Consider the following 16,865-nt stretch of genomic DNA (forward strand, 5'->3'; position numbering starts at 1 on the left):
TTTGCGGCCAACAGCTTCTTCAGCGGAAACTCCGAGTTTTTGAGAAACCATTTAGGAATATATTTAAAACAATATACTGAGTCATGGCTTTCTCTCTTGGATGATGCCAAACAAACAAAATGTGCCATTTCTCCTCGACTGAATGAGCAATGATAGTTAAGACGCTAATAAAGCCAATTCCTGCTTCATTACTCTGTAATGTCTCTGGCTAGATACACATGTTTTTACATGGTGATGTAATTTTCATAATCGATTTTGCTCCTAAGTTATGTAGGAAATGGTTCACCGTGTAACCTACCATGCTTTCTATAAGCTTAATTTGAAGTCACAGTGTCACAGCAATACATTATATTTATTCAGGAAGCCCATTATAGTTTATTTGCCACCATCGAAAATTACTGGTATTTCCATTTGGGTAAAAATAATTTTCACCTTTTAAAAACTATGACTCGCTAAGTTTCCCACAAAGTAAGCACTGGAGTTAATTTCTTTAACACTAGCCGATGGGTAAATGTTGAATTGTGGACTTCTAGAGAAAATATTGTTCATCATTTCACCAAAAACGATGAACAACCCATGTCAGTCAACCTTAACCCTAAGCATCACTGCTATAAACCCTGTGGCTCCGCCTTAAAACCATGCTAACGCAAACATTTGCCATTATGATTACGCCTTAGGAGGTCAATATGCCAAAGGCCAATATGGGTGTCTCCTACCTGTAAAATAAATAAAGTATTGTTGCAATAAAGTTGAATAAACTAGTGTTACAACAGTTAAATAAAGATTTTATGAAGAAGTGACGTTAATTACGCTGCTGTCGCAATTTAATCAATCAAAGCATTACTGCTGGTACTTTTAATTTTAAGCACCCGGCTCATCTTGTGCAGGAAGCTTATGGTAGGACAATGACAACTAGCAGTTTTTTCTTTAAGTGTTACTGGTCAGCAGCATTAAATGTGAGGATTTATTCACTGAGACGAAACGCCGACTTGAACGAACAGTGCTCCGATTCACTCGCTGATGCCAACGGGCTGACAGGCTAGCTCCCGGACTAAATATTTGCTAAATACAACAATACTAAATATCGATTAAATACTCGTTTGGGAATTAGTGAAGCGATTAAAAAAACGTAAAGTAAAGCGATACTTGTGTTTTTTTCCCGCCTTTACTACTGTAGTGGGAGAAACATATAAATAATGCGATGACATAAATCACTGTCGCAGAGCGGCCCGCATTGAACAGCGAGCAGGATTCCTGCGTCCTCACTTACAGCACTCAGCAATTCACCGAAGCTCTTAAAGACTGAAGAGACGCTGATCGATAAATCTATTCTCCACGTGGACCGAGGCCGCCGCCGCGCTTTTTCTCAATCATATCCCATGCCGCGACTTAAAGCCTGGCACGAGTCCCTGGCTGCCATTCCACGCGTCACTCCCAATGATTGAGCTGAAACTGTGAGCGAATCTCCAGGACACCGGGAGTTGGAGCAGAAAGGAACATGATTCAAATGATTCAGACGAGTGCAGCACAGCCACCAGACGACGTTAGGCAGGAAAGAGGCACCAAGCTGAACCGACCCGATGAAGACAAAGTTATTAACTAGACTAGACAGTGCACATTGTGTATTTTGCAAAAGCTAGCCCGACGGCCATTCATAAAGCTGGCAACAAATCGCATTGCTCAAACTTAGGGTTGGGTCGGTTCTCTTATCCATTCTGATTTTCGATTCCAATATGGTAAAAAAATTGGGGGTCCAATGTTTACATTACAAAAATATCTTTATTCTTTTATATGTGTCAACTGAAATATTAACCACAGCCCATTTTTCCATGTTGCTCAGACTTTAGGCGTGGATGCTAAAGGCTAGCTTGTATTAAAACACAGACGCTGTTACGTTGAAGCGTGACATAGACAGAATATATATATATATATATATATATATATATATATATATATATATGTGTGTGTGTGTGTGTGTGTGTGTGTGTGTGTGTGTGTGTGTGTGTGTGTGTATATATATATATATATATATGAATCTCTCTTCGGATTAAGTTCAAATTTTTTTCGGTTCCCAACCCTACTCAAACTATTGTCTCACATCGCCAGGCCTATCTCCAAATGTGCGAGCAACAGATTGCTCGCCGCGGATCACGTAACGGCCACTGGTGTCATTATAACTCGGGGTTTTCCTAAAGCCCCAGTGTGTCATTTTTGTAATTTACTGGCGGCATCTGGTGGTAAAGTTGCAAACCGCAACCAAATGAGCGACCGACAGGGGACACTTTATGGCGGCGCACCAATGATTCCATTTCCGGTTTTCCGGCAGCGTCTGAAAATTCAACGCAAGCGGGAGAGAGAAGAACAAAGTGTGTAAAGTCAAGGGAGGAAATGAAGAGACATCAGAGGTGAGACACTGATCTACTGTTTCTACTCCCTTCGCTTTTGGGTCTGTACTTTTTCAGCTTTTCCTACCTCCAGCGCCCGCCGGGCGATGATGGATGGCGGCGACGGTGACGGATGGTCTCCGTGGCCCCGGCGAAACTAAACCACAATCAATTAAGTGCCTCGCTCTGCTCTGAACTGTAAACGAGACAATCAGGGAGATACACGTCATCTCCCCCCCCTCCGCCGACAACGGGTACGCGCGAGGGGAGAAATGATGGCTGCGTCAGTCGGGGTGAAAAACCGCGGAGCGACGAGGCGACGGCAGCAGAACAGCAGAAACAGAGATAACGCGAGCGAGACGATATTGTGGGCTGATTCCAAGACTGATATCGAACCGGCCAGTCGCTGTCGTCGCTCAGAGGAGACCGGGCTGCAGAGGATGACCATATGTTTCTTATTATCAGTTCATCTTGTTTTGTTTGGAAGAGACTGTTCCGCAAACTCAACCAGAAACAAAAGTGAGGTCCTCAGATCGCCTGCTTTTAAATCACCAACCTTAGAATCTGAAAAACCTCAGAAATGTTCGGCATTACAGATAAAATAAATTGGAATAAATCATCAAGAATTCTCGTCAATGAATGAATCAGCTACTCTCTGCCGGGGGGAACTTGAAGTCCTGGATGCAGTCGGTTTGTTCACCCACTAATATTAATCACAGAACTGATTCATAACACAAACACAAATTTAATAGATTCCTCTTCAAGCATGCATGAATATTTAATTATGATGTCGTGTAATTTATATCATTATTAGTAGTAGAAGTATTAAGGGTTGTAACTGGAAGACGTAAACAAATGAGAAATATTTCTGAGTTTATTTTTTGACAATAATATTCACATGGACCAGAGAAAAACAGACAAAAAAATGCCAAAGCATGTATATGTTAGGCACAGTTATGTTATGTATCAGATGTTTCCATATGGCAATGAGTGAAATGTAAAGTAGTTTGATTGTGACGCTTCATTTTTGGTTGCGTTGTTGCTGCCAGTTAAATAAACTGTTAGCAGGAAGGTCACCGAGGGACAGACGGGGGGAAATGGAAGCTAGCAGCAGAGAGAACTGAAGTAAGACAAAAGATGGAAAATGAATAATAATGGGATGAAGAATGTTTCCGGGGGATTGAGAGGAGTTCTATCCACACGGTGGCCGTCGGCCTGCAGCTGTAATGAAACTATCCGTTTTCATTAAAACCAAAATTGGAGGGAAACACACACACACACACACACACACACACACACACACACACACACACACACACACACACACACACACACACACACACACACACACACACACACACACACACACACACACACACACACACACACACACACACACACACACACACACACACACACTGGACAGCCAACAATCTCTGTAACCTCCCCGTCATCCCATTTGCCTGATCTCTTTCGTCTGTTGGAAGCGTTGCTGGGTGCATGTGCTCTGATACTCTCCTGCACTTCGTCCCAATATGTTGGTGTGTGCGTGTGCTAAATATATATATATATATATATATATATATATATATATATATATATATATATATAAAAAACATATATCGAAGCCTGTGTGCTGGCAGGAAATTCCCCTGCTGGAGGAAACCTTCACAGTAACAGAACGAGTAAAGAATTTAAGACGGCAGTATGGCGTCTAATAATATCATTGTGTCTGGGAGACGATGGTTTTAAAAAAAACTCTTGTTTAATTTGCTGCCAAACAATAGCCAAGTTATCTCCACAACCTCCCAAAGGCAAACGACGTCTGCCTCCAAACCCTCTGTGACATTTTTAAAAAAGGGATTCGTGAAAATGGGGATTCAAGGGTGTGTGCTTGGAGCAGAGGAGAGGGCGGGGAGGGGGGGGGGATACCACCAGGGTTTCGGAGAAGTATTTGAATTGGCTGCTTTCAGCATTGAGCCACAGCGGAGGGAAGCCGCCGCAGAGCGGGGATGGGAGGAGCGATGGTTTGCGGTGGCGAGATAACGCCGAGGCCCGGCGAAGGGCTGATAGATGAGGGCGGCGCCAAGGTCAGCCCGGGAGCGGCAGATGACTGCACAACATTATCACTCGGCGCTGCGCCCGCTGGGCGTGTGCGCCTCCATACGTCCACGTCTGCGGCTGCACAGGCATGAATGAATGTGGAATACAAACTATGATATTTTTTTTTTCAGAGCAAAGATTCAAATGTGACTATTAAAAAACACGTACATTATCTACAACCAGTTACAGAGAGCGGCCAGAAAAACACAGCAAACAGCTTGGAAACCGGTTTCAAACCTCTAATATCTACAAGACATTTAAAGGAAGTTTGGGTTCACCTCTTTAAATTAATTAATCGGATAGTGCTGCAACAGTTAAACGATTAATCGATTAGCAATCGACTACTAAATGAATCTAATCTATTTTGATGATCGACGAATCGGTTTAAAGGTCAAAATAATTCTCTGATTTCAGCTTCTTAAATGTGAATATGAATATGTTCTGGATCCTTTGCTCCTCTGTGACAGTGAACTGAATATCTTTGGTGTGTGGACGAAACAGAACATCCTTTTTCATCATTGTACGGACCAAACAGCCAATGGATGAGGGGAAAATAATGCACAGATTAGTCGATAATGACAATAATCGTTAGTTGCAGCCGTAGGCGGTGCACCTCGGGTCAGTACGGAAAAGCCGTCTGTGCTCTGTGTGTACAGGAGGGAAGAGCCGCTCTCGCCAAACAGAGCTGAGCTATGAGAGGTATGCGAGAAAGTATGCGGGGAAGGAGACAATGATTGGAACTATGCGGAGGGGGAGGGAGGAGAGGAGGTGGCAGATAATGAAAAGAAAGTGAAGCGGCAAGATGAAGATATGGAGGTGTGTGTGTGTGTGTGGTGGGGGGGGGGTGAAGAAGAGGGAGGATGGACTAAAGGAGAATGAAGAGGAGAGTGGGGGGAGGATACAGATGGGAGGAGTGAAGGGGGGAAGGGCAACAGAAGGGGGGAAGAGAAGAGGGCGGGGGAGGGATGAGGGTGAAAAGAGGAAGGTAGAAAAGATAAAGGAGGAGGAGGAGGAGGAGGAAGACAGATCCAGTGGGAGACGTCCAGGGAGGTGATTAAAGAAAAAGATAAGGAGACAGGAAGAGGGGATGCTAAAGAGGAAACGCATCCAGAGGGGAAGAACTTTGTCCCTGAGCATTTCCTGATGTCTTGATTCTCCACAGTCGGGAGACGCTCAGAGAGAGTCCAGTGTGCAGATAGTGTGAAGAGGCCGGCGAGGGCAGACGGAGGACGGACGACTGAGTGTGTGTGTGTGTGTGGTCTGTCGGTGAGCGAGGTTCTGTAATCCCGATTGTCCTTCTTCGACTCTTTGTGTTCTCGTTCCCGCATTTTTTCCTCTTCTGCAGTTTCCGCACACATTCGCCCTTTTAGTCAGTCAGAGTCTGCAGCTCGTAATTCCAACCGAGGACAGAGGGTGAAGAGGGCGAGTTGAACAAGACAGCGAAGATTAAACACCAGCCACCAAACGCCTGCACCCCGACACCTCACACATCTCTGCTCGGCACCCCGACACCTCACACATCTCTGCTCGGCACCCCGACACCCCGACACCTCACACATCTCTGCTCGGCACCCCGACACCTCACACATCTCTGCTCGGCACCCCGACACCCCGACACCTCACACATCTCTGCTCGGCACCCCGACACCCCGACACCTCACACATCTCTGCTCGGCACCCCGACACCTCACACATCTCTGCTCGGCACCCCGACACCCCGACACCTCACACATCTCTGCTCGGCACCCCGACACCCCGACACCTCACACATCTCTGCTCGGCACCCCGACACCGAACTCACACCACCTCCACAGACCACCACGGTTAGTGACGAGACGGTTACAGGAGACGAGCTCCACGGTGACGCCGGTGGCGGTTACCTCACTGGCTCCGCCGGCGATGAATTTTCTGTTCTGTTGAAAAAGCAACAACGTTTGGCTGCTGGGGCTACGTTTCAAAAACGGGGCTATAACATTGCATTACAAACGCTGGGGTGACTCTAGGTGAAATCAATTCAATCATATTTCATTACAGAGACTAGAACATGTTATTGGGATTATAAGAAACACATGAGGTTGGTTTAAGTCATACTTATATAATATATTTGTTCAAGTAAACAAAGACGACACAAAAGCTAGTCATGGAGTTCCCCAAGGTTCAATGTTGGGATCGATACTTTTCAACTTAAATAAGCTTCCTTTTGGCAATTATCCTCAGGAATAACCACATCAATTTTCATTGCTACGCAGATGACACGCAGTTGTATTTATGTATAGTGTCAGGGAGTCAAACTTCAGGAAAGTCTTAGATATAAAGTTCTGGATGACCTGTAAGTTTACTTCTAAATTCAGGCAAAAACAATATCTGACCATGTCTGACTTTGGGTGGCATAACATTTGCCTCCAGTTCTACTCGAAGGAACGAAGCACTAATTATTCACCAGGACACGTCCTTTGACTGACACATAAATCAAGTGGAGGACAGCCTTCCGCTGCCTCCTTCTTCTAGCCTGTCACTAAAAGGAGGACTGACAGGAACTCGAAAAAGATCCTATTTCTCCCACATTGGCTTCTCTGCATTCATATCATTGTCGAGATATATACTGTAGAAGTTCATGACACTGACAGATCATATATAATGTTAAAGATTTCATTAAATAATTACAAAGGGGTGGAAATGACCCCAACTACTCTCTAAAGTCCTGTTCATACTCTACAACCAAAAGGTTCAATGAAGTCACTGTCGCTCATTGAGGCCCACTGCAGTCTGACCGGTGATCTGTGCTGCATCACTGCAAAAGTTGCACGGTTGTTAACTTCTGTTCACATCTCACTTTATGCCGAAATAAATCCAACACCGGCAGGGCAGTCGCTCTCTAACATGCAGCTATGTCCACAGAGATTTCCCTCTCAATGAATTTGCCCCACAACAAATAGATTTTCCCTTTTTCTGACATCTGATGGACGAGACGCCGCCGATGCTCCTCTGAAGTTGACCTCTCCTCTGTGCCAGGCGAGGCATCTTTTTTTCCGCGGCACCTTTTTCCGTGTTGACGCTGCAGGGCCGACCGCGTCAAAGCTGCAACATCCCACTCCAACTTTCCTAGATCGCCACCGTCTCGCCCTCCTGGCTCAAGGCGCAAACCTCCACACATTCCCCCAATTTACTGCTGACATCTCCACTAGGTGGGGGGGGGGGGGGGAGGGAAGAAAAAGAAATTCGAAAATGAAACGCTGGGAGGGGAATCCTGCAGCAATCGAGTGCTATTACATTATCTTGTCAGGGAGCGACGGTGAGCAAGCGGAGCGCTGGGTTGTGAACAGCAAGCATCCGAGCGTTCGAGGAAATACAAGCAAACATGAAAAGATGGAGGGAGGGAGGGATGGAGGGATGGAGGTAAAGATGTAGTTGGAGTGCGGTTAATTCTGCTGACAACTCAATTTTAAGGGCTATTTGCCTTGTTTGTCACTGGCAGATTGGAGGCTGAGGAGGTTGGTGTGTGTGTGTGTGTGTGTGTGTGTGTGTGTGTGTGTGTGTGTGTGTGTGCGCTCGCTCCCCTGAAACGCAATCTTCATCCTCAAACTCACTGGATCGGGGTTAAATCACAGACTCAACCAGCAGCAAACGAGTGGTGTATGTTTCATACACAGATATAAAATCCTCTCTAACATACTGTAGTAGAGGTTCAAACGTAATTTATCAGTTACATATCTTCACACGGTTGAAATCAATGAGTAACGAGGAAAAGACTCCCACTTCCCTTATTCATTTATGCAGCGATTTCCCGTCCACAGCAGCATCATCGGAAGCACAATCGGAAGTGAATTGAAGGACACGCTTCTTGGATATTTAACTCGGGGGTTATTTAATATTCCTGGAAATAAAAATGTTAAAAATGCCAATGAAAATAAAAAAAGAGGAGCGGGATCGAATTGAATCAGTGTCTCCATTAGTTAGAGTAGAGGCTGACAAAGGCCCCCCCTCCCCACACACACACACACACACACACACACACACACACACACACACACACACACACACCCCCCACCCCCCCGCCGTTTTCTGAGAAAAGGAACCCGCGAATCCGCCAAAGTTTCGCTCGGCCCTTACGAAGAAAAGGGCAGGACAATGTGACGGGGCTCGGCGGAGTGCTTAAAGAAGGCGGAGAGGACAGAGTGCCTCCGATACGCGGCACAAAGAGGGAGGGGAGATGAAGAGGTAGGAGAGCGAGTGAGAAAGAAAGAAGGTTTGGTTTGGTGGGAGAAGGAGTGAATCATTAAAGTGAGGAAAAGAATCTGTGGGGGAGACAGGAGGATGGGGGCCAGGGGGGGGAAATGTACGAATGGCTAATTGACAGCCCTGAGCAGACCGGAGGCGGGTCAGGCTGACATTGAGTCAGCTGAGCATGGAGCGTGTCACGATGCGTTTAAAGACCACGGCGGAAATGTGTGATGATGACCAGCCCGAAGATGAGGCTTCCTGCTCACTTTGAATTCCAGCCTTTTACCTATGGGGCTGAGTTTCTTGGTAGAGACCATCTGCAAGGTGCTCGGACGAACAACCACTGCTCCTTCGCGTCGACGGAGACGGTTTGCAAGTTCTCGACACGTGGATCCCGAGGTGAAACCGGCGGGGTTCAACCGGAGGGAGTTCACTTCAGCCGTTTGTCAGACACCAACGACGGAAAAGGTCTGGAAAAATTGGGTGCGGACGAATGAAAGGAGGCAGGAGGTGACTGTCCGAGTCAGATACGTTCCACACACCAGAGATATTCAGTTCACTGTCACAGAGGGGCAAAGAAACCAGAGGATAATCAGATTGTTCCTTCATAAAACCTGCTTGAGCCGATTAATCGATTATCGAAATAGCTGGCGATTAATTTAGTAGTCGATTACTGATCTTGCGGCTCCACCCGTGTTGTTCATATATGGGCATTTTCCGGAGATTTTACTTGGGGAGCTGGGAGGAAAAGCTCTGGAAGATGTCCAGAGAAACATTTGCGGACATCCCAGCCCGTCCGGAATGTGTGTCAGGAAAACTGTGCCGACTTCGGTGCGTGACTGAAAGCAGCTCTACGTCCCGTTCGGTCTGGGAAGACCTCGGGGTCCTCCAGGCGAAGGGGTGGGCCGACGACGTCTCGGCTACAGGTCTCATCCTCTATACTGCAACTGCGACCTCGGCCCAAATGAATAGAAGAAAAGGGGATGGATGCAGTCTTCGACGAGGAGAAACTTTCTGATTGAACCTCACGTTTGCTTTTAAGACGTGCCGGCATGAAAAGGGTTCCCTCCTCCACCATTAGTGCCGCATAAATCATCGTTAATTCACAACGGAGTTACTTAACACTTGTAATTCCGCAGCCCGTTTGCGTCCTTCCGCCTTCGGCTATACGAGGTTTCAATTTGCGCCCCGTAATAGGCGGCCATAAATCACGAGCGTAGCCGCTGTATAGCACACGCACGCGCTTTCAGGGAGTATTAGCCAACTTTTTTTTTTAAACGTACGCTTATGGGGGATTACGTCGGATTCAGAGCCTAAAAGAAACACTTGAATCACTTCTCAGGAGAAGGCGACAACTGTGGTGATGAACGTGAAACCGAGCGGGCGCAGAATCGAGGAAAAAAATGATCCGATGATCCGCCGACAAACAATCAGCTCCTCGCCAGAAGTAGCAGAGGTGAGAGGAAGGAAGGGTAATGAACCATGCCTGGGTCATTTACTGGCTCACTGTTTGACCTTTCAACTGTGACCTTTTAACAAAAAGAAGGAGGGGGGGTGGGGGGGGTGGGGGGGCTGAACAATCAGGGCAGAAAAGAGGAGGGGCTCAAAGAAACACAAAGAGACGCTTCAAGTTAAGACCCTTCAAAGATATTCAATTATAATTATTCAGCAAGAACATCTACACACAGCATACAACACAAAATCCTTGACTTTGAGAGCATCTCCCAGACAAACCGCGCCACCGCCATATCCTGAATTTACTAAATTGTTCTATTCACCGAAAAACACGTTTGTGTATTATGCACAGGTGCCACATTAACAGGCCCATTAATGCGCTGATGTGCCAGAAACTGCAGGATTCCCTAAAAGGCCCCCGGTGATCGTGGTGATAACCTTTTATTGCCCAGCAGATGCTTCTGCTCTCTAAATTCTACGGTCATTCATCTTTTAAATTTCTTTAGAAGTGACAGTTCTGCATGACTCACGAACCACACGAGAGGACAGTGAATGCACCACAATTGACATCAGAGACCCACGAAAAAAGCCTGGAAGCCAAAGACGAGCGTTTACAATCTATTGCCGATTTTTTATTTTTTATTTCATCCATCTATAAACAATTTCATTTTGTCTGTTCTCGTGTCAAAGTCCTATATGGGGGAAATAATGCCTTATTATGTATTTTCTTTCTTCCCGCTCCAACACTATGAAGGCCCGTTGAGCGTGGATCTCAGGCTCCCTCAGAAACACACCCCCCAGGCGAGGTGACCCCGTTTCACATCAACAGTGTTTTATCCAACAAATTATTCACAGTACACACAGTGAGCATGTCGGGCTGTAAAATGTCTGTATAGATGATGAAAAATGGCAAATCGGCGTGTATTATAGAGCTGTAAAATTTAGTCAGCCTATTAGTGGATCTACATATAATTATTCAGCAAGTAAATGATTAAATGTGTTGTTCATTTTTTGGCATAAATGCTGAAATTTGACGGTCGTACCCTCAGAAATGTGACGATTTGCTGCTTTTTCTTATTCTACATTATCCAGTAAATTGACTATTTAAGTGAAAGTACACATTATTTATCCAACTAACTGATTGGAAGGTCACATTTGCATGCTTATTTTGAGCTAATCAATCACAGCAGCCCATAGTTTTGAAAAGCCATTTGTCAATCATTTGCCACCATCACGTTTGGGGGTACCTCAAGGCTCGATTTTTGGGACCAGTTTAATTATATATTCAAATGTTCCCACTGGGTGATATCATTCGTAGAGATTGGTGTTTGTTTTCCGTGTTATGCTGACGACACGCAGGCGTATGTCACCGTTGAGGGCAGTGACCTCAGTTGTCTACAAGAGTATTGTACTCAACCAAAACAGAAAACTTAAATGTTGTCTGGGATTAACGAGCTAACTGCCTCTGGGGAGACTGCACTGGAACTAGTAATCCGGTGGCGGACATGGTAAAACGCAGAATAACAAAAAAACGTAAATTGAATAAATCGTCCCTGTAGATTTCCAGTATGTTTCCGAATTGATTGTTAGGTGATTTTAATTGCTCACTAAGGCACTGCCTGCTCTGACTCCTCAGTATATCTCAGATCTTTTATCTTTTATCTTGCTGCCTGAACTTTGAGATCCTCGGGACATGGGGCCTTCTTTCCCTAACAGACTCGCAGCCGAAGGCTTAAGGGCGACAGGGCTTTTGAAGATTACAGCCCCGGGGCTCTGGAACACCCTGCCCGAGGAAACACGTCGGGCTGAGTCGGTGGCTTCTTTTGAAAATCTATGCTTAAACAGACTTGTATCGCAACTGCCTTTCCCCATTTGAACACATTGTAGTTCTTATTCCGTTTGTGGTTTTCACCATTTTTAATTTTGAATGTGGTTCGTTTCGTTCTTTCATTCTCGCATTGCTGTGTCCTTGTCATGGGAAGCACTTTGTCACTTTGCGCTACTCTATTTAAATAAGGACATTATCACCGTAGAAATGTCAAAACCTGCGATCATAGGTTTTAAGAAGTTGGGATAAGTAGAGCTAAAGGCTCAATCAGACACAGTCAGGGGGAGATGTGAGGAGAAAAAACAAATCAATTGAGCTGGACACACACTTAACAGAAAACAAATGTCAACAGGGTTTAATTCAGGAAATGAATTACCTCTCTAGTTCCAAGTGAAGGGCACCTTCCTTTAAAGCACCACACTACAGAAAGGGAAACGGCTGAGAGCTACATTAGTCCAAAGCCCCCCAAATATATATACACATGCACCTGAAGACACTTCATCTCATACTTTCTAACGTGATTATGTAAAACAGGAAGTGCGCAGGAGGCAGTTTACAGTTACAGCGAGGAGCAGCGTTTAGAGGCCCATCCCCGGGCCGGACACGACAGCGTGTTGCTCTTCGGAGGCCGATTCAGCCTGCGTCTGTTGTTGCTCAGACTAGTTTAATGGACTGAAGCCGCTACTCCGCCGTTGCTTTGGCGACAGGAGACTGTACACGGGCATGCACGGAGGGCGGCGGCCAAGTTTTGCCCGAGCTCTTAATAAACCGCCGTTGGCCGCGTTCCTGTTTGGTTGTTGGCCGCAGGATTTGTGGCTGTGGATTTGTTCCGCCGTCCAAGCTGAATCTATAAACAAGCTTTTGCTGGCAGCGAGTAAATTAGTAAGAGTCTAACTTCTATTTACACGTTACTTCTACAAACGAGAAAATACCACAGTTGATTTTTCGCGGTGTTAAGAAAAGAAGACGCCCATCGCAGTGGGGTTCGGCAACTTTTATGGAATTGGAATACTGATGATGTCCACGGTGGACGATTACATCATGAGGGATGGGATCCCAGCAATTGATTAGAATCAAGGTTGTGTGTTCCTAACTTGACTGAAAGCCACACACCAATATGTAGAAATGAAATGCAAATAATTGCTTCAAGCCTGGACGTAAACAGCCAATCAGAATTGCTCCCTACCCCCAGTCTATGATTGGCTGGTTTTTCAAGGGATATTCAGCCACGGACGTATTTTTACGAGAGAAAGAGGGATTTTTACGACAAAGAGGGATTTTAAGATACAAAAAAAGTACAGAATGACAGAAAATAACACCACAAACATTCCATCACAGCCCCAGGTGAGTAGAGATTTTTGCGTTTGTTTCTTAGTTGCGGCGCCCATGGCCTATGGTTGAAAATCCCTCGAAAAACCAGAATAAATTGTTTCATCTCTATACCAAGATATTGTTACGTATCTTTTCAAATGATGAGAGTTGATGAATAAACTAATTGGCAACATGGCAATTTTTCTGGCAAATTCAATGAATCATGTATCTGACGAGTCAAGGGTTTAGTTTGTCATGCAAAAATGAATGCATTGAATCAATAAATTAATTCATCTTGTATTGACTGAGTTTATATGGACGTTAACAAGATAAAGAAGCAGATTCTGTCCCAATTAACCTGCTCGGATGAATATAATATGTGCATTTGTTACATTAAGAAACACTTTCTGACTACAGTCAGACAATCAGAGGATGGCAGCGGTTGCTGTTCTGGAACGCAACTCTTAACGCGCAGTCTGTGATTGGCTGTTTTTTTTTTTGGTGCATTTTTAATGAGGCTGCGCCACCTCGAGCGAGCGCGTAGGCAGAGTTGAGCGCGCACAATATGTGGCACAATAATTGCGCCATATAGAGTTGCGTTCCAGAACAGCAACCGCCGCCATCCTCTGATTGAAAAACGGGATTTTGCAACGGCCGTCCCATCGGCGAGACCCAGAGTCGTCGAGTCGTCTGCAATATCCTGACTGTGGTGAATAATTACATCACAGGCCGCAGAGTGTGACACAACCATGACCTGCTGAAATTAGCTCAATTCATGAGGTTAAGAAAAAATAAGATAAGTGATGACAGAAAGTGTTTCTTAATGTAACAAATGCACATAATCTGCTTCTTTATGTTGTTAACGTCCATATAAACTCATTCAATACAAGATTAATTAATTAATTGATTCAATTCATTCGCTTTTGCATGACAAACTGAACCCCCGACTCGTCAGATACATGATTCATTGAATTTGCCAGAAAAATTGCCATGTTGCCAATTAGTTTATTCATCAACTCTCATCATTTGAAAAGATACGTAACAATATCTTGGTATAGAGATGAAGCAATTTATTCAGTTTGATCGTTTCTGCACTATTTTTGACGAGTAATCAATTAATCTGGGACCTGAAAAGTTTTGAAATCAAATCAACAATTGATATGAAGTGAAATGAAAGAAGATAAGATATTCACGGGGGAATCAGCAGCAAAGTGGATAGTCTTTTTTTTCAAAAACTATACACAGAGGAGCGTAACAATAATTGCACATGGAGTATGAAATATTGCACAGTCGGTGATACACGGCGAGAGGATTCAATCCAGCGTGTTCACGCGTTGACATGATCGTGACAATTTCTCATCACTACGTTGAACATGTGTGGTGAGTGAGATTGGGCCCTGGGGGGGGGGAAGATATAAAGCATCCATCACTGGACTAAGTGTTTTACGGCCCGTCAGCACTGCACAGATCCCAGCGACCACCTACCCGCAGAGAAACTACCGTCAAAGACGCCGCTCGCCGTGTTATCGTTGCTGCACCGACGCGATCCGACCAGTCGCCTGCTCCGTGCTGGTACAAAGAGGGACGGCGAAGAGACATTTGACTTTGTTTCTCCACAGACGTCGTCTCAGACACGTCTAATCTTCTCACCCCCCCATGCTGCTCGATCGTCTGACTGTCAGTTAACCCGGCGACGGCAGATTAATGATAAATCAATCCCCCTTTAATTCACTGTAAAGGTCTCCCCTCCTTTTAGCCGGATAAGCTGCTACAGGACGAGACTTCGGCAGACAAAGATGATTACGTATTCGAGTTAAACGACAGCTTTGGGAAGTTTCTTGTCTCAATCTGCCCACATCAGAGAGATCACACTACGGAATTTATCTGCAACTTTTTCCACAGCCAAAGCGTGGAAAACTGCAATGGCACTCGGTGGAGATCATACCGTCACCAAGGGCCAACAACCGTCACTTTAATTCAATCACGCTGCATCAAATTGGACGCATCCATAAATATCAGTCCTCTGAAGATGCCCGTTTTTTTTTCCATCAAGATCTATTAATTATTTCCTGGGAAATGAGGGAAAATGTCAAAACTGCCCTATCTCGCAATGTTAAAGAAAAAAATATATTTTCAAATCCATAATAATAATCACAATCATAATAATCTCTGCCAACAAACTAGCAAACAAACCAACACACGGACGGAGGGTGAAAACAGAGCTAGTGCTGAAATTAATGAAATAATAATCAATCATTTTCATTCATCAAGCAAAGAGAAAAAGTCCCTCATTGTTTACTTCAGCCTCAACTCGTTTTTCTTTTCCCTTTTTTAAAATGTATATTCTGACAGATTACAGACTTCACCTTTAAAAAGCAAACAAACAGACGAATCAATACTGAACATAATCACGAGCTGCAGCCATGAACACACCTGGGGAATTAATCATCTTTTTTAAAAAAAAAAAAACTATAAAATTGTTGGGGGTTTTTTTTGCTGGCAGCGACGTTTCCCTGAGCAAAGATTGAATTGTTAAAGGCGTTTGTTAAAAGTGCTTTACCTCGTTTATTAATTTATCATAGAGCAAATAGAAAATGCATCGGGGAGACGATACACCCACACTGTAGATTTCCTGTCTCGTCACTCACATATTTATCATCCCTGAAGAAGAATGTGTCAATATTAATGAATACAATCTGCAACCGAATTAAAGACACTTTCAATTGTGGATATTATGTATACAGACAGTACGTGCTGTCCATGTATCTCCCATTAGCACAAGGCTAAAACTTTGCACGGCACAATTTGTTGGAATGCTCATATTCAAACTCTTCTTCCCTCCGCGTTCGAATGAACGTTTGAATTTCGGATCCGTGTCGTCGGGCTGCTCTCGGCTCAACAGGTGACTCATGCACACACACTCAACAATGACACCGCGCGTGCATCGGCCGGTTGCCTGGCGACCGGCTAAGCAGAACCAGGAGCCGAACAGAAGAGGGCTTGGAACAGACCAGACGCCGCGGGGGGGGGGGGAAACTTTCTTTCCGAAACTGCACGGAGGCGTCAAAAGTTACACGGAAGCCAGGAAACCGGAAACTAGACGAGCCCCCTCCCGCCGTCGCCGCGTCGCTCCTCTAGTGCTGCGAGCAAAGACGCAGGTCATAAACAACGACGAAAAAAGCTTCTACGTGACAAAAGTGATTAAAATAAAATAATACAAAAGTTGGTGCCCACTTCTGGGAATAACAGCACGACACGTATCTGTATATATTTCTGTTCGTTAAGCAGGTGGGAGGTAGAAGCCTCTGGTTTCTCTGCACTTTCTGTCGCTGCTGCACAATAATACCAAAAAAATAAAGATCCAGCAGTTCAGGGACGGAGATCAATAATGACTTTTTTTTTTATTGTGGCTTCAGTCGTGAATAAGTCACAAACGGGAACAAAGTGAATGTAATAACCGAACCGTGGCTTCAGTACCAATGGCTTCCTTTTGCACGTCCAAGTCGAGGCATCCATATTGTGCACAGCGAGATAAGAGGGTTTTTCAAAAAATGAACCTTTAT

At 44.9% G+C, this 16,865-nt stretch overlaps 1 protein-coding gene across 6 annotated transcripts in view; it reads right to left on the bottom strand.

Annotated features, from left to right (window-relative positions):
• Nucleotides 1–16,865, bottom strand: part of LOC118318186 (carboxyl-terminal PDZ ligand of neuronal nitric oxide synthase protein-like) — a 136,924-nt gene that overhangs the window by 116,183 nt on the left and 3,876 nt on the right. For 3 of the 6 annotated variants that reach the window (XM_035647599.2, XM_035647598.2, XM_035647601.2), the window contains exon 3: nucleotides 6,368–6,400. The exons of the other annotated variants lie outside the window; for them this stretch is intronic. In XM_035647599.2, coding sequence (XP_035503492.2) covers nucleotides 6,368–6,400 — 33 coding nt within the window. The remainder of the gene's footprint in view (nucleotides 1–6,367; nucleotides 6,401–16,865) is intronic. 6 annotated transcript variants of the gene reach the window in all.

The sequence above is a fragment of the Scophthalmus maximus genome, chromosome 13, assembly GCF_022379125.1.
Source record: "Scophthalmus maximus strain ysfricsl-2021 chromosome 13, ASM2237912v1, whole genome shotgun sequence".
NCBI classification, from domain to species: Eukaryota; Metazoa; Chordata; class Actinopteri; order Pleuronectiformes; family Scophthalmidae; genus Scophthalmus; species Scophthalmus maximus.